Source organism: Pipistrellus hanaki, assembly GCF_964339955.1.
Source record: "Pipistrellus hanaki genome assembly, chromosome: 9".
Taxonomy (NCBI): Eukaryota; Metazoa; Chordata; class Mammalia; order Chiroptera; family Vespertilionidae; genus Pipistrellus; species Pipistrellus hanaki.
In genome coordinates, this window is record NC_140511.1 from 18,495,099 (window position 1) to 18,514,334 (window position 19,236).

A 19,236-nucleotide genomic window follows, 5' to 3' on the forward strand; every position below is an offset into this window, starting at 1 on the left:
CCCAGGTTCGATTCCAGTCAAGGGCACATGCCTGGGTCTCAGACTCAGCTGATCCATGATTCTCTCTCATTGATGATGTTTCTCTCTCCCTCTCTCTCCCTTCCTCTATGAAATAAAAAAAAAAACACCAAAAAACATTAAAATTCTGTGGGATACCAAATATATATATATATATTTTGCTGATCTGACCAAAAATAGGTACAATTTTGATTCATTCACACTGAACAGCTATTGTTGTATTGGCTGTTGTCATTTTTTTATTTGACAATCTGAAGGTAAAGACATCAGTGCCCTTGACTAAATAGGTATGGCATGTTTTAAAATTCTTGCGGTATGCTGGTTGAAAATTGCTATACTAATGGAACTCCTGGTGGTTCGTTTATATTTTTTCATGAACCAAATATTTAGTCACCAGATTTTAGGTATAAATGATGTAATGTTAGGTATGGAAGGCAAATTCCTACATGTCTTCAAAGGTAATGGTCAGAATAAGGAAATATGCTAAATGTGTAAATGAGGTAAGAGTGATACAAAAAATGTAGATTATTAAAAGCATATACAGTTTTTTTTACTTGGTTTTAATAACTTGTTTTATTATAAAAATAATGCTTATTCACTATACAAATTCTAGACAATGGCAAAACAATTAAACACCCAAATCCTACCACCTAGAAATATTTTTATATATATTTGTGCATTTTAAAAAAATTATGAAAATGGAATTATTCTAAATATATTATTTTATGATTATTCACCTGGAGAACCAGCCAAGCTAGGAGAACTAAGGGTGACTAGATAGTTGTGAACCCATGCTCTTATCAATGAAGGTATGGATGATCAAAATCAAAGAGTATTTACAGACTCAACTGGAACAGGGTGTGATGGGGAATCTGAATGGGAGTAATTGAGGATTAATAGTTCTTGGCTAGAAGGCAAACTGTTGCCATTATTTCAAATGGAAGAATTACTATTGGGATCCAATAGATCTGGATCTCCTATTATAGCTAGAAATACTAGTGTGCTCTAGGGCAGTGTTTTTCAACCTTTTTTGGGCAAAGGCACACTTGTTTCATGAAAAAAATCACGAGGCACACCACCATTAGAAAATGTTAAAAAATTTAACTCTGTGCCTATATTGACTATATATAAAGTAATTCTCTTGAATAGGAATCAAATAAACACAAAGAAAGTATTTTATAATTACTTTATTATGAAATATTAAGTAAACAAAATAGTGAAAAATTATAAAATTCTTGTCTTGTCTGCACCTACGGCACACCAGGAACAGCGGTTGAAAAACGCTGCTCTAGGGTGTAGAGATAGTTTCCTGACAGCAGAAAATCGTGATCAATCTATTGAGGATCCTTCTTTCTGGAGGGAATTCTGGTAGAGTTGAAAAAAGCAATGAATTGGAAATTATAGGTCTCTGATATGTAGTGATCAGTGTGCCACCCCCACATTCCCTTTGTCATTTCAGGAACTTTATTTTTAATTTGTTTCTTTCATTGTTTGCTTGCTTTTAAGTTTGGCAAATTAATATAAAATGAAGCTCTATAAATTCTAAAGAGTTATGTAAATGTAACATGCCATTAATACTGATGGTGAAAATGAGATTTTTGTTGGTTCAGATTCTGGGCTTTTTTTTAATATAGTGCTTAGAATGTCTCTTAAAATAATTTGTCTAAATATAAGGAGTTTTAAAATGTAGTTCTTATGAAGACCATTTATTTCTCTTTATACATATACTTAGCCTTGGGCTTTGGATATTGCTTTTAAAATCTAAAAGCTAGCTCATGGGTAAATAAACTATTCTTGTAAGCGTAAAAAAAGTGAAATGTGCTTATGCCTTTTTTTTAAAAGTGCTTTTTTTTTTTTAATAGAAGCTTACTGGAAATTTTTGAGTGTTGGTGTGTGGGAGATAATTTGTGCTTTCCTTTGCTTCTGGAAAAAGTTGTGTAATGTAAGATAGGTAAAATGGCTGATCTTTTTTTTTTTTAATTAAAAAAATATATTTTATTGATTTTTTTTTTTTTTTACAGAGAGGAAGGGAGAGGGATAGAGAGTTAGAAACATTGATGAGAGAGAAACATCGATCAGCCACCTCCTGCACACCCCCTCTTGGGGATGTGCCTGCCACCAAGGTACATGTTCTTGACTAGAATTGAATCTGGGACCCTTCAGTCCGTAGGCTGACATTATCCACTGAGCCATACTGGTTAGGGCAGCTGGTAATCTTTTTATTAGATGCTTGCCTTATGGGGTTCAACTTTGGACATTTTTGCCTTTACCTTTGGGTATCTTTTCCTTCTAAATTTCAGTGTTGTGGTCTGTTTTAACCTTGTGTTGCCTTTATATTTAGTATACTAGAGGCCCACTGCACGAAATTCAGGAGGTGCACGAAATTTGTCTGGGATCCGGCCTAAACTGGCAGTTGGACATCCCTCTTGCAATCCAGGACTGCTGGCTCCTAACCGCTTACCTGCCTGCCTGCCTGATCACCCCTAACTGCCCTCCCCTGCCGGCCCGATTGCCACAACTTCCCTCCCTTGCTAGCCTGATCGCCCCCCATGTGCATGGCAATCTTGTGACAATATTACTCATGAGGGCATGAGGACCACCTAGGCTTTTATTAGTATAGGTTCTGTTAGCTAGTGTTTTGAAAGGTTTGCATATGGCCCTCTTGTGACTTTAACCAGATTCTTCTTGGGAGCATGAATGGGTAGATAACGTAGATGTAGATAATTAGATTATTCTTCTTATTTATGAGTCAATCTAAAGAGACCTTCAGTGGATGACATTTTGATGTTCTAGATCTTTCTCTTTATTTTTGGCTATAGTCTGGCCCTGTGTAGAGTCGAGTGCCTATTGATTTTTCTCTCCATTTTTCCATTTGGTTATAGGATATTAAAAGGTTTGTTTATCCTCACCCCACTAATCTCCCTTCTTTTTATTGTCCTTTGGGCCACACAAAATAACCTTATTTATTTATTTATTTATTTACTTACTTACTTACTTACTTATTTATTTATTTATTAACTTCACCCCTATTCTAGTTGCCTTCAGGGCATTTTAGTAAGTATACTACATAGTGGTCAGTATTAAATGATCTCTGTCCTTTTTGACCCTTACCCAGGCCCTTGATGAAGTCTTATAGTCTCAGAAGTTTTGATGTTGCTTAGATATTGTGTCTGCTCATGCTGTTACCTCACTACTTCATACAGTAATGATTTCTGCCTTCAGAGTTAGTTTAATCCAACACTGTGAAGGGGGATGCTTTAAATTCATATTTCTTCATAGGAAATGAGGATGAAACATTTGAGTCATACTAATCTATTTTAAAATACAATGAGGAAGGTATTTGGTACTAGGTTTTCAGTTATGAAATATACTTAGTAAAAGGCGTAAATACAGAGTGGGGCAAAAGCACGTTTACAGTTCGCATGAAAAGTAATATAGTAATTAATACATAATAATCTATACTAATAAAAAGGTAATATGCAAATTAGTCACAATGCCCTCACAGTAACAACTGAACAGCAGGCTGCTTGGGGCGACCAGGCAGGCAGGGGGTTAGTGAAGGATGACCAAACGACTGACCAGCAGGCTGCATGGGGCGACGAGGTCTGCAGGAGGGTTAGCGAGGGGTGACCAGGCCGTCAGGGGGGCCGGTTAGGCATGATCAGGCTGGCAGGGGGGCAGTTAGGGGCGATCAGGCGGGCAGGCAGGTGAGCAGTTAGTGGTCCTGGATTAGAGAGAGTCCAGGCAGGGCTGAGGAGACCTCCTCTCCACATGCACGAATTTCATGCACTGGATCTCTAGTATAAGATAAACTGTTTTGTGTCCTCACGACTATAAACATTGATGTTCACCTTTACTCTTTTCTTCCTGTTGAATACTCATGCAACTAGAAAACCTAGAAAAAGCAATTAAGTATGAAGAAGATAAAACTTGACTCTCTCAACTGCTGCCTTTTGCCCCTGGAAAATTGACTCTTCATAACATTTGATTAATTTCTAATTGTTCTTTAGGTCTCAGCTTATAGAGTCATTTCCATAGGTAGGTTTTCTTGACTCCTAGACTACATTCAATGGAGTTCTCCATTATATATTCTCATGGCTTTTAATTGTGTGTGTGTGTGTGTGTGTGTGTATGTTCTAGTTAACTAGATTGTTATATCACTAAAGATAGAGATACTCATCTTATATTTCTTTGTGTTCTTCAATTTATTCCTGCCACAGTTTTTCAGTAAATTTTTTATTTAACTATAAGAACTTACCCTCCTATTTTATGGAATGAATACCTGAAGGGAATGCTTTGAGATTACTTTTTCTTTTGGGACTTTAAAAAATTTCCATAAATACCCAATTCCATTTTGTCTCACTGCTTTCATGTAATAGCTGATACTGAAGTATCAGGGAAATCTGTAGTCAAGTAATACAAGAAGCTTAAGTAACTATGGGTGCCTTTTGGCCTGTTTATGTAGAAATTTATTATGATACAGCACAAAATAAGATTTTACTAGATAAGGGAGAAGAAGTACCTGGATTGGAGGCAAGTTGTTCACTGGGTAGGTATATATTTCTTATTAGCCAAATCCCTAGGAAGATGTTTAGATTTCCTTAGTGTACTGGGTTCCATGTTTATTAAATGGCTAATTTTATTACAACATTCTAGTGGCTTAAATGAGAAATTGTCTCCTTGCTTTAGATATAGAGCAGTGGTCGGCAAACTCATTAGTCAACAGAGCCAAATGATTGACATTTCTTTAGAGAGCCAAATTTTTTAAACTTAAACAACTTCTAATGCCACTTCTTCAAAATAGACTCGCCCAGGCCATGGTATTTTGTGGAAGAGCCACACTCAAGAGGCCAAAGAGCTGCATGTGACTCCTAAGCTGCAGTTTGCCGACCACGTGTATAGAGCTATTTAAGAAATTCTTTCCAGCCCCGGCCAGGTGACAAAATTGATTAGAGCATCATCCCATGCACCAAGAGATTTTGGGTTTAATCCCTAGTTGGGACATTAATGGGAGGCAACTGATCTCTTCCTTCCTTTCTCCTTCCTCCCTTTCCTTCCCTTTTTCTCTCATTCTCTCTTTCCCTCCCTTCCCTCTCTCCAAACATATCCTTGAGTGAGGATTAAAAAAATTCTTTTTCATTGATTTGTTTATTTATTTGTATCTAGATCTTCAGTTGTAGTATAGCCACAAAGTCATTAGGAATTCTAGTTAGTGAGGAAAATTTGGAAAAAGAATTCAGAGCCCCAGAGTTTTTGTTGTTACAGAAATTTTAAAAAATGGTATTCCTCAACTTACACCATACACCAGAATAAACTCAAAATGGATAAAAGACCTAAATGTAAGTCTTGAAACCATGAAAATCCTAGAAGCCATAGGCACCAAAATCTCAGGCATGTCTCGTAGCAATATGTTTACGGATAATTCTTCTAGGACAAAGGAAACTAAGGAGAAAATAAACAAATGGGACTACATCAAAATAAAAAGTTTTCTGCACAGCAAAAAGAAAAAACAAACCATCAACAAAATGAAAAGGAAGCCCACTATATGGGAAAACGTATTTGGCAATGATACATCTGATAAAGGGTTAATATCCAAAATATATAAGGATCTAATATAGCTTAACAAAAGGAAGATAAACATTCCAATTGAAAAATGGGCAAAGGACTAAATAGACATTTCTCCAAAGTGGACATACAGATGACTAAGAGGCATTGAGCATCTGCCCCCTGTTGGTCAGTGTGCATCATAGCGACTGTTCGTTCCACCGTTTAGTTGCTAGGTTTTTGTATATACAGACTAGGTGAACTTGCTTCCTTATTACCTTTTCATCAAACGGTTAAAATATAAAATGCAGATTTTGTTTTCTTGTTTAGGTATAAAGAGGATGGGGAAGCTTTACTAATTTTGCTGCCCTCAGAAGAGAAAGGGATGGTGCAGCAGCTCCTCCAGAGGAAAGTGCCTGTGAAGGAAATCAGGTAAGACAACTGGTATGATGATGGGATTGTCAAGTTCACAAGGCATGACATTATTATGCTTACTTATGTGTGCCCAATTCCCGCCTCCCTCTAATCTATTCTGTTGCCTGGTTTGTGACTTCTTTGTTTATTTTTTACTTATAGAAGACTCTTAGAGGTTAAAATAAGATGAAAAATAGAACTTGTTAGCTTCAGGAGACATTGATGGTTGGAAGGATTAAATCCCTTGGATGCCATTTTTTAAGGTTGTCTATTTCAGAGGATTCTGTTCCCCTATCATTGAAGATATTTATATTGAGTGTTAGCAGAACTGAACAGAAGCTCACTTGTATTGGAGTCTTTGAAGCACCTTAACGTTTATTTGGAGGAAAACAATTGGGAAGGTTGTTTAATTGGGGGCAGGAGTGTGAAGGAGTTTGGATGAAATAAAATTGGCTGAGTTGGTAATTGTTGAATCTGAGTAAAAGTTGTCTACCTTTGTATACCTTTGTATTTCGAAATTTTCTGTAATTAAAAAGCTAAGTAAAACCACCTCATCTACTACCATCTGTCATCACCTCAGACTTTCAGGAACAAAGTGGTTCAGTCTAAAAATCAAGAAAACAAATGGGGTTTCTTTTGTGAAACCCATACTCTTGTAAGAATTTCATTTATTCCTGTAACCTACCAGTAATACTTCTTTTATATTGTGCTTAATATCCAGATAAGGAAAATGATAATATCCGATGTTGACTTGTTTATTTGAAGTTAGTTTTGTGATATTTGACTGAAACTAGAAATCACAAATGACATTAGATTTCATTTATTCCATTTCAGTGATGCTTCATCATCTCCCATAAAAGGCTACTTTTAACTTTATAGACTTAAGAAGTTACCAATGCTCATTGTATTCTTAACCTTAGTGTCACTCAGCATAGGATGATTAGAGATCTTTGATCTTTCATTTCTTTTTCCTGCATTATTAATATACAAGAGAGTAAAATTTCTGCTTAGTAATTTCAGTCTAATCTGGATCATAAATGAGAAATAATATTAAAATTTAAAAGTACTAGTAAAATAGGAAAATGCTGTGTACTATTTTCAGTTTCCAAAATTGAGATGTCTTAGTTTAACATTTATGTTTTTTAATAAAGAATCAATCCAGAAAAACTTATTGATGTTCAGAAAAAACTGGAATCATTTTTAGCTCAAGATCAAGATTTAAAAGAAAGAGCTCAAAGGGTAAGTCATTTTTTAATCTGAAACCTTTATTGTAATGGAGTATATGTATAATAAAATTAAATTTCATCATTTTCTGATACTTCTGGTTGCATGCTTCAGATATTCAAGGAGTGTACTATTCAGATAAGATTAGCTTACTCTTAATCCCAAAACACCTATCAGAAGGAATATACTCATCCTCATGTTTATAGCAATATTATTTACTGTAGCCAAGATCTGGAAACAGCCCAACTGCCCATTAGCAGATGTGTGGATGAAAAAATTATGGTACGTACATTTATATAATGGAGTACTATGCAGCTGTAAAAAAAAGAAGATCTCCTTTGTGACAGCAAGGATGGACCTGGAAAGTATTATGCTAAGTGAAATAAGCCAGTCAGAGAAAGATAAATATTATGTGATCTTACTAATATGTGGAATCTAATGAACAAAATAAACTGACAAACAAAATGGAACCAGAGCCAAAACCGATTTGGCTCAATGGATAGAGCGTCAGCTTGGGGACTGAAGGGTCCCGGGTTCGATTCTGGTCAAGGGCATGTACCTTGGTTGCGGGCATATAGCCAGTAGGGGGTGTGCAAGAGGCAGCTGATCGATTACTCTCTCATCGATGTTTCTAACTCTCTATCTCTCTGCCTTCCTCTCTGTACAAAATCAACAAAATATATTAAAAAAAAAAAAAAAAATGGAGCCAGAGCATGGATACATGGAACAGACTGGCCAGTGACTGAGTGGGGAGAGGGAGAGGCTGAGTAAGGAAGGTGAAGGAATTAGCTAAAGAACATGTATGCATACCCCATGGAAATGGACAATAGTTTGGTAAAGGCCAAGGGAGGGGTCATGGAGTAGGTGGAGGTAAACAAAAGGATGGGAGGGGGATATCTGCAGTTATCAGCATTAAAATCCTATATAATAAAAGGCTGATATACAAATTGTCTCCTCCACTGGGAGTTTGATCAGGGGGTGGGACTGGTCTGCCAACTACCCTTAGCCCCTCCCCCCAGCTGGCCATGCTCTCGATCAGTTCCCCCCTAAACCCTATAGGGGGCGGAGCCACCCCACCAACCGCCAGCAGTCCCTCCCCCCAGCACTGGGCCTCTAGTCCATATACAATATATCCTAAGTGACCATTACAACCGGTCAACCAGTTGCTATGATGCCATGACCAGAATGACTGGTCAACAGTTGCTATGATGCGCACTGACCACATGGGGGCAGACGTTCAATGCAGGAGCTGCTCCCTTAGTCAATCTCTCACGGTCCCTCCCCCTGTCCAGCAGGCTCCATCTGGCAGGTCCTTTCTGACAGCTGCCATGCCCCAGTCGGCCTGGCTCTGATTGGGACTGCACAAGACAGTCCCAATAGGCTGATTGCCAGGCCCAGGAACCCTACCCGTGCTTGAATTTTGTGCACTGGGCCTCTCGTTTTTTAATTAAAAAACAAAAACAAAAACAGAGATTAGAGACATGAAAAAGTTTAGTTTATGCTTTAACTTCAAAAAAATTAAATATTTCTGTTATCCATAGAAAAATCTTTTTAAAGATGATTTTTCAGTGCATAGTGACCAGATTTCTAGTATACTTGAAAAGTTATCAACTTTTGATTTCTTCAGTAAAGTTACTCTAACTCCTGGTTGCACTTCCTTGAGTATAAGATTATCATCTCTAATTATATTAGTGTGAATTTCTGGAAAGCATAACGCTCTTGTTAAATTGTCTTTAGGAATGAGATTTTAACTTATACTAATAAATATGATTTAATGCTCGTAAATTACTTTTTAGGACTTAGAAATTCTCTTGATTAGCAAATAACAAAAAAGATGTGTCACTTTAAGTTAAACTTATTTTTTAGTTCTTCCCTAGCAGTAGATTTTTTTGAAAAGGAAGATGTGAAATTAATTTGCATTGTGAGTACAGCTATCCATTCTTTGGATTGACAAATATTTGAGTCTCTGTTATAAAGCTCTTCATTTTCAACACTCTTACTTATATCATATTTATGATCTACATTCGCCATGTACATCTGCACTTACCATTGCACTCCATCGGTGAGTTAGAGAGTAGAGATTCAGAGGATGGATTCTATTCAGCAGAGAGATGAAGTGGGAGGCAGAAAATATGAGGATATGTGAAAAGGGCATCCTAATAGAGGAGCCCAAGTGGAAATACAGACAGTAGTCAGGCTTTTATGAGATGATTTTGAAACTGGGTATTTTCAGCAAAAAAAGTTTTACTTAAAGAGCAGGTCTTAAATTAAAAAAAAATAAGTTACAGTTAAATCAAATTATCATCGCTGTTCTTCAAATACATAAAAGCTAGAAGTTGAATGCTTACTATGTGTTAGACACTTAGCCATGACATGACTTTTATGAGGCAGTTTGTGCACTGTTTTAATCTTCCCAACAACCTATTAGTAGGTGTTTCTGATTTAATTTTATAGATGAGTCTATAGTACCGTGAGAAAATTAAAAATTGTTCAGCGCTACATGGCTATTAGTGGCAGACCTGAGATTCTGATATAGTCTGCGTTTCTTTATAACTTCCATGATAAACTCAGGAGAGACTAATTCCACAATATAAGAAAACCAAATAATGAACTATGCAAAGTTGAACTTCTGTAAGCTCGTTTCATCTGAAATGTGAAGTGACTTGAGACACATTTTTTTTCCCTTGTACTATTAGGGTGTGTATTTGGGAATGCACATGAGATTTATAGACATACTGTAAGCTAGGAGCACAATCTTCCTTTTTTTAAAATACGTTTTTTATGTTTTTTTTTTTGTTTTTTTTTTTTTAGTATTTTATTGAGTTTCCCCAGAGAGAAAGAAAGAGGGATAGAAAACCAGAAACATCGATGAGAGAGAGATATCGATCAGCTGCCTCCTGCACACCCCCAACTGGGGATATTCCCGCAACCAAGGCACATGCCCTTGACCGGAATCGAACCTGGGATCCTTCAGTCCGCAGGTTGACGCCCTATCCACTGAGCCAAACCGGTTTCAGCGAGGAGCACAATCTTTCATTTGAAAGCTGTTGAAATAGTATGTACATATAAAAATAATATACATAAATTAATATATGTTGTGATTTATCATATACCAAGGAGGTCGTTCAGTTGAGAATCAGGAAATAAGACAAACTGGAAGGATGCTGTTCCACCGGTTTGTACATGTCACAAAATGAGCCTTCCAGAACAGATTATAGGAAAGCACGTTGAAATAAATGATGTGACTTATTGGGTTTCACGCATGGCTTAACAGCCTGGCTAACTGTATTGCCAGCAGCAGCAAGCTAGTATCTAGTTTCATAGAAGTGATTTTTCTAGTTTTTGATTTTAATCCGGTTAGAACAAGAGCAATAAGCAACGGGGGTGATTTCTTGTGGATGGTTGTATGGGGAAAAATTATCCTTGAACTGGACCATTCATTGTTCCTACCCTAGACAGGGAAAGTGGTTTGAGGATTCCTGTACATATTTTGAAGAAAGGATTAGTGTAAAGTTAGAGAAAATGTGAAGTTGAGAAATAAATGGAAATTACATATGGTTTACAAAAATTAATTTGAAAATCTAACAATAAAAATGCCTGCTTAGATGTTTCATGATCTTTGTTGCCTGTTTATTTTACAAAATGACAATGGATTAGGACCATGTTTAATTTTTGATTTGTATGGCTTTTCTTATAAAAGTAGTTTTATAAAAACAAAACAGAAGAAAATATTGTATGATAACAAATTACTTAAAATTACGATGATGATATACTATTTGAAATTATAATAGAAAAGGAATAAATTTAGGAATAAACTTGTTCCTATCATGATTTTATAAAGCTTAATTTAGTTAAAAATGATAAAATCTTGTTTTGATGGAAAACATCCTTTGACTACTATGATGATAGTTATTACTAATAAATGAGCATTTATTGATACTTTCTGCATTCCAGAAGATAAGCCCAGGTATTCTAAATACATTTTCTCATTTACTCCTCATAGTAGAAGGTGCTGTTATCTCTGTTTGATATGTGAGGGAACTGACAGAAGGAAGAGGCGTGCTCAGCGTGTAAAATTTGGAGCTCATATTATCACCCGTATTATTCTAAAGCCTGTGGTTTTCCCATTATATCACATTGCAACTGAGTAATAATAACAGCTTCTAGAACAGCTTCTTGAGAAGGTGACATTCTATGTTGAGTTGGCTTGATGAAACCAAATCTTAAGTCTTTTGGTATTATAGTTTTAAAAAGTAGGTTTTTTTTTTTTTTTTTTTTTTTTTTGTGTGTGTGTGTGTGTGTGTGTGTGTGTATAATGGGGATACACTCAACTATTTAAAAAATATATTTTTCAATTGATTTCAGAGAGGAAGGGAAAGAGAAAAAGAGATAGAAACATTAATGAAGAGAGAGAATCATTGATTGGCTGCTTCCTGCATGCCCCACAATAGGGATTGAGCCCACAATCCGGGCATACGCCCTGACTGGGAATCTAACCATGATCTCTTGGTTCATAGGTGGATGCTCAACCACTGAGCCATGCTGGCTTGGCTCAACCATTTTTGAAGTTTTTTACTACTGTTGAATTTTACCCTTTGGTTAATTTTATTTTATCTTGCTTTAATTCATTTTCCATTTCTGACTATTTATATGTTGTATATTTAAAACTCTTTTACAGTGTTTTGTCTCCTATATACGTTCAGTATATCTGATGAAGGATAAAGAAATATTTGATGTGAGCAAGTTACCTATACCTGAATATGCCCTGTAAGTATCCATATTATAGCTTTAATTGTGAATCCTCAAAGTTAGAGGCAATTCCTTTGGAACCTGGCTATCAGCCAGTCCTAGTTTTAACCACTCTGCCTTACATTAAGATAATCTGTTAATGATCTGAAGAGGAAAAGATTCTATAAACTGGAAGACTAGTTGAGCATTTAGCTCTTATTATAAAAAAGAATTTTCTTACTTGTAAGTATAAATTCCCTGCAGCTTCCTATAGTATGGTCTTAAAGGAGATGGCGAGCAATTGATAAGCGTTCTTTGAAATCTTTAAATGTCTAAATTCCTCTTATTTTCTGAAATGCTGGCCTGAATTGCAATAGACAGTTTTTTTATGCTTTGGATACAAATAACTTCCTCAGTTCTTCCTTATATTTTATTGTTATTAATTTTTAAAATATGTTTCTATTGATTTTATTTATTTATTTATTTTATTTTCTTAAATATATTTTATTGATTTTACACAGAGAGGAATTGAGAGGGACAGTTAGAAACATCGATGAGAGAGAATCATCGATCAGCTGCCTCTTGCACACCCCCCACTGGGGATGTGCCCGCAACCAAGGTACATGCCCTTGACCGGAATCGAACCCGGGACCTTTCAGTCCCCAGGCCAACGCTCTATCCACTGAGCCAAACCGGTCCCGGCTGTTTTTATTGATTTTAAAGAGAGAAAAAGAGGAGAGAAAGATAGAAAAATCAAAGAAAGAGAAATATTGATCACCTGCCTCATGCACGCAACCCTACTGGGGATCATGCCTGAATCTTGCCCTGACCAAGAATCTACTCTACAACTTCTTGGTGCATGGATAGGCGCCCAAACAACTGAGCCACATTGGACGGGCAGTTCTTCCTTTATTTTAAATTGGTTTCTATACTGCGTACTGCCTAAATATTCTCTGTGTCTTGGTTTTTCTTATAGGTACTCACAGTTACCATGGCAAAATGTCCCTGTTTAGTAACTGAGATTACTATTATATGAAAATAAAACTCTTGGTCTTGTTTAGGCTTAGAATTTGCAGGATTTTTTCTTAACATTTTTGGCTATAAAGGAGGAGCATCCATTTTTTAATGAGTTCTACCTGTGGGAAAAGCACTGACAATATCCTATAGAAGCACTCTTGAGGTAGATCATACTTTGAAATTCAGCATGAAATTTCCTAGTCTGTGATGATATATGTACTGTTAAGTCCAGTTCTATATATTTAGCCAGCTCTCCAGGAATTTTAGTGTCTTTACCTATAAAATGAGTCTAATAAAACTTTTATCTGGGTGGGCTGCTGCTTTGCTCTCCCTGTTAGAGTGATATATAAGAGAAATATGCACATTAGGTCAGATATTGCATGTTTTAAAAATTCTTGCGGCATACTGGTTGAAAATCGTTGGCTTAGGAAAAACCACATGCATAGATAACACATTTTTGTTTATCTGTTTATATACTAGTTACTCATGAAATTCTATTCTGGTTGTCTGAATGACTTAGTTGAGAGATTAGCAACAGGAGAGGCACAAGTCTTTAACACTGTAGGACCATATTTAGGGGACATTTTATTGCCACAGGTGCCAGTAGATCTTATCTGTTTATAATTGAAGACCTTTGCTTTATATTGGTGATGTTTAGGGAAGGCAGAAAGTTAACTTCGCCATCTAAATAACTGGTACAGTTTAATTGTAATTATAATTTCCTTTAGAAGCCTTTGATAACTAAAGCACTGCTATGTATGCAGGATATAATATAGGTATACAAAATTATTTTACTAGAAAAATCATATTTTGAATACTTAACATATACATTTTATTGTGCTAGCTGTTAAAATTACAGATGTGTATATACTCCTACCTTAAAGGAGTTGTAAGTTTTAGGAGCTTAGAGGGACATATAAGTGTAATTGTAATACACTGAGAGAAATGATTTTGTGATCCCAATCATAGCTCTTATAGCAGCAATAATGACAAGTTCTCAGTAGTAGTTGCCTGTGTGCCAGGCATGATTTTAAGTGCATTGCATCTATGAACATTTTATTCTTGCAACAACCCTATCATTTTATTCTTAAAACAATCCTTCTTATCATACCATTTTACAAATGAAGGAACTGAGGTATAGAGAGGTTAAGTAATGCCTTTTGATCATACAACTAGTAAGTAACAGAGCCAGGATTTGAACCTTAACAGCCCTATTTCTGAATCTCCATGTTATCATTATACTTCGCAGTTTCTATGGATCATGTCTTAAAGAAAAAAGGCAGTGGATCCATGTTGTAATGTTAGCTGTTATAACAGGCTGTGCTTTAAGAATTTATTTCCAATCTATCAGTGGGAATTTAGAAGCTGGGAAAGACCTGATCATAAAGTGAACCTTATTTTATTTTTTGTCTCTGGTTTGAAAATTTTTTCTGTAGAAGTGATTACCATTATATTTCTCCGAAGGGAGGACCGTGATACTGGAGTTTATTCTTTGCTGAGACCTATATTTTGTCCTTTCAGGGCCATGTCTTTTCCAGTGTTAGTATTTACATTTTACAAAGTGTTTTTATAGAGTTAGTATATCACATCTCCACGACAATTGTGAGATTGGTCTGGTAGGTACTGTTATTCCATGTTTCAGGAAGTGGAGGCTGAAGGAGCTAAACTGGAAGCTGGCAGATCTAGTACTCATATTGTTTCTTTGTTTCTGTTCTCGTGCTCTTTTATAAGGTATTAACCTCTTAATGAAAAATGGGCTATCTTCATTGTTTTCTGACAGATATTCAGTATTTTCTGTCAAGATTTTTATATCTCAGAGGAACATTTTCTTTGGGAAAGGCTCTAAAAATAGATCCCAACTCTTGAGAAATTGTTTCATAATAACCATAAACACACCATCAGTGTATTGATTAACTATTTTTAATTGCCCATTTAAGGTCTCTTGGTCTTGCTGTGGCACCACGGGTACGATTTCTTCAGAAAATGCAGAAACAACCGAACAAAGAATTGATAGTGACCCAAGATAAAGACGAGCCAAGGGCCCCCTCCCTCACCAATGATGAAGTGGAAGAATTTAGAGCATACTTCAGTGAGAAAATGTCCATCCTTCAGAAAGGTGGGAAAAGACCAGAAGAGACAGAAGATGGACTGGCTAATGGCATTAGTGATGAAGAGGAAGAAGAAAAGGAAGATGAAGAGGTGGAAGAGAAACTGGGAAAAGCAAAAGGGTATCAACCTCATTCCGGCCCTAGCACTGATGAGTCTCAGAAGCACAAGGAAGCTCCCTTGCAATTCTTGGACAGAGATGATGATGAGGAGGAGGAAGAAGATGAACTCGGAGCTGATTTCTTTAAAGTGAAGCGACACAATGTGTTTGGGTTGGACCTTAAAGAGAATAAAGCATTACAGGTAAGTGTACTCCCAATGGAGGGTCTTCTATTATTTCTTACCGCTTATTGTGTGTTGCTTTGTTGCCTTTGAGCAACTATTAGAAAGCAAGAACTTACTTTCTTTCATTTGTGACCTTTTTCTTTGTCTCCTCATTTTTGCTGCTTCCCTGAGTTGATAGAGTGGCTTTGTGTGCTAAGTGTCCTATAGGGCCCAGTGCCTCAGCCTCCCCAGTCACCTGAGGTGGACATTCTTGATGCACCGTTTGTGGGCTGTGTGCACACTCTTGTAGCTAAGCCTTGATTGTTGTTGGTATCACTGGGAGGAATTGACATCCAGACCAATTGGCTGTGAGGATCAGCTGAGTCTACAATGGGAGAACTTCTGTGCTGGAGACACCCTTATGAGACAAGACTTGCTTCAGTGGGGCTTTGGTGCTCACTGAGTCTTCCACCTGAGTGTGTCCCTTATGGATCTGAGGAGTTGTAATCTGGTTAGTTTCCAAAATAAAAATAAATAAAATAAAAATAAGAATTATAAGAATTTTTATTCTTGAGTTTAAGCAGTTAACATATGTATACTTATCTGAAACTTTTTTTTTTTATAAAAATATATATTTTATTGATTTTGTACAGAGAGGAAGGGAGAGAGATAGAGAGTTAGAAACATCGATGAGAGAGAGTCATCGATCAGCTGCCTCTTGCACACCCCCTACTGGGGATATGCCCGCAACCGAGGTACATGGCCTTGACCGGAATCGAACCCGGGACCCTTCAGTCCCCAAGCCGACGCTCTATCCATTGAGCCAAACCGGTCCCGGCTGAAACTTTTTAATGGAAGTACTGTATTGATGGTAACACTGGATTTAACTCTTCATGTTTTTCCCTCCATTATCCAAATTTAAGAGTATTTCCATTTTGACTTTGTTCTTTTTGAAACACAGCTTCTAAGATATATACTAATCAAAGTCCAAGTTAACAACTGAAGTTAGTGCCATCTATTGTGACAGGCAGAGTTATATTATGTTTGCTTTGATATAAGGCTTTCATTCATTACCACGAAATTGCATTTTAGGTAAAATGGAAGTTTATTAAATGAAGGCTTCATGAGATTTGTTTTTTTGTTAATCCTCACTAGAGAATATTTTATGCATTGATATTTAGCAAAAGTAAAGAGAAGTGAGAGGGAGGGAGAGAGAGAATCATCAATGTCACTCCCTCCTGGGAGTTGGTGCCTTAAAGTTAATTGGCACATCAGTAAAAGTTCAGTGGGAACAGTGTTGCCTGCGTAATAAGAAAGACCTTTTTTTCAGTAAAAATAAAGTGTAAATATAAAGTACATACTCATTAGATAAGATTATCATGCCAATTTCATAATGGTTTAAATTTTCAGTCTTTAGGGCAATGCTCCCAAGCTGTGTTTGCTTAAGGGCTAATATTCTAATTTTCAATCCATTGCAGGACAATAATGTAGTAAAACATCTATCTATATATATAATATATAAAAGCCTAAGCGACTGGTTGCTATGATATGCACTAACCACCAGGGGGCAGACACTCAATGCAGGAGCTGCTCCTTGGTGGTCAGTGTGCTCCCACAGTGGAAGCACTGCTGAGCTGACCAATGGGCGCCAAATGCCTTGCTCATGGATGGTGAGTGCTGTTGCGGCTGCAGGAGCCTTTCCCAGGGACATTCCCCCCGCACGCCTCTTGACTGGAATCGAAACTGGGACCCTTTGGTCCACAGACCGACACTCTATCCATTGAGCCAAACTGGCTAGGACTTTCTTGACCTTTTTTGTTGCCTTCTTTTTTCCCCCACTAGGTTGGGTTATTTTTCCCCCTTTACCTCTTAATCATAAAGCCTCCTTCTGTGTATATTTTCCCTGTCTTTTTTGTTTATGTGGCTATAAGAATACAATGTTGTAGAATGTTTGAGTGTGAATGTGTCTGTAATGAATGATGTTTAATGAACGGAACATTTTTGTTTGTCATTTACAAAATTGTTCAGTTTCTCTTTTAACCCTTCCATATCTTTTGGGTTATTTTTGATGGATGGGATCACAGTTGCGATGTGAGGGTTCCTTGACCCCTTTTGTTATTGGGTCTTTGTTTAAATTGTGCAGGTACTTCTCAGAAAAGGAAGGGAGGAAGAATTGGTAAATAGGCTTTTGGTAGGCAAATTGACTCTACAAAGAAATGTGTAATAAGATGTATCACCTTGAGAGCTGGCAACATAATGTAGCTCTTCCTAAATAAACAAAAAATTATTAGAAACAATACAGTAAAGTTTTATTAAACTTAGTATTTAACTTATCTTTCAAAGGACAAAAAGTTTATCTGTACTAAGCAGGTAGTAGACCATCCGTCTCTGGACATTTTCCCCTCAGAGGGCTGTTGCTGTTTTTTTTTTTTTTTGTTTGTTTTGTTTTTTCTTCTTCTAGCATGCCTGCTGGCTGTTAGAATAGAGTTGACAGATGGTCCTGATTTACCATTGGGCAGAGAATCTGCTAGTTTTTATTTGGCATAATAAATGGTTGAAAACAGTGCTATTTTGTTACAGTTCTAATCAAGCCAGCACAGTGGTGATTCTTAGAGTGTATTACTTTTAAGATCTGGAAACAAATGTCTTAGTATCCTGGGCACTATGAATGTCCTGAAATATCAATATATGAAGACAATCTTAACCATTAGGTATGCATGAGATAGAAATCACATATTTTAACTTTCTGAGAGCACATAGAGGGTGCGGCTCAGATTTTCAGGGATAACCTGTCTTAATGCAATTTTCCATCCTGATTGTCTGTTTCCTCCCACCACCCCTCATGTTGATGGAACAAGTGATTCAGTCTGTTAGAGGCAATCACTATAGAGAATGCCTCCAAATAACAATTTCTACCTAAGTTTATTTTCTAAATTAAAATGGCACATTTCCTATTACATCCTTTGAGTGATCATTGTTAGAGTAATTCTTCCACCGGCATGCATTTTCATATCTGTTGGTTTTTGTCAAAGGAAGCCACAGCACAGGAATTCTTTTTTCCTTGCTGTGATACCTAATTTTGGAAAGTACGGTATACTAATTTCAGAATGTTTGATGGGTGAAATGGTTGTATATTGCAGAAACAGTAAGAACCTGATAAATATTCTCTCTCGTGGTTTGATTCAGCATTGTTTTGCTTTTCTTGTATTTTTTTTTTTTTTTTTTTATCTATCTGGACTGGTTTTCCTACTTGCTGACATTTTCATAAAGTAGAATTTTGTAAATCAAAGAGTAGGTAAAATCTATTATGCGCTCTATCTTGACTCTTTACTCAAATCTTCTGAGATTTATTTTTTTTAAAAAATGAAGCTGAAAATTTGACTTTTAATGAATGTTGTTTTCTTTTTACTATATCCTGTTAAAGGTTTTAGATTGGCTCAGTTTCAGACACACTTAGTAATGCATGTTTTAATAGCTATTGAGCCATTGTATTTAATAATGTGAACAAATTATTGGTTTTTAATGATTGTTTTTAGAGATAAACTGTGTTTCTAACTCTCTAACTCTCTTCCTTCCACAAAAAGGAGGGAGGAGATATTTTATTGTCCAACAATATGCCATCAGTGTCCTTGAGGCTACCTGTCAAGTTTCCAGCCTGTCTACTAACACCAACCAGATTTACGGTTACAGGATTAGAAGTGGTGTATTGGTTACTCCTCTTCCTCTCCTCACCTCCCACTAACTAGCCCTGTTCTGTGGTGGACATTGCAGATTCGTTTGTCTTTTCGTCTTCATTTACTGAAGAGAGAAAAACAAATTAGGTTTTAAGAATTTATGAAGAACCTAAGATTCTACTCTACTTGCAGCTTAACAAGTTAGCTTGCACATTTTTATTTACTTTGCTAGGTCACTCATGGCACA

General features: G+C 36.5%; 1 protein-coding gene across 1 annotated transcript in view; it reads left to right on the forward strand.

The window, feature by feature from the left end:
- Positions 1-19,236, forward strand: part of DDX10 (DEAD-box helicase 10) — a 203,794-nt gene that overhangs the window by 31,602 nt on the left and 152,956 nt on the right. Inside the window, exons 10-13 of the mRNA XM_084895146.1 lie at positions 5,893-5,994; positions 7,128-7,215; positions 11,879-11,967; positions 14,883-15,354. Coding sequence (XP_084751272.1) covers positions 5,893-5,994; positions 7,128-7,215; positions 11,879-11,967; positions 14,883-15,354 — 751 coding nt within the window. The remainder of the gene's footprint in view (positions 1-5,892; positions 5,995-7,127; positions 7,216-11,878; positions 11,968-14,882; positions 15,355-19,236) is intronic.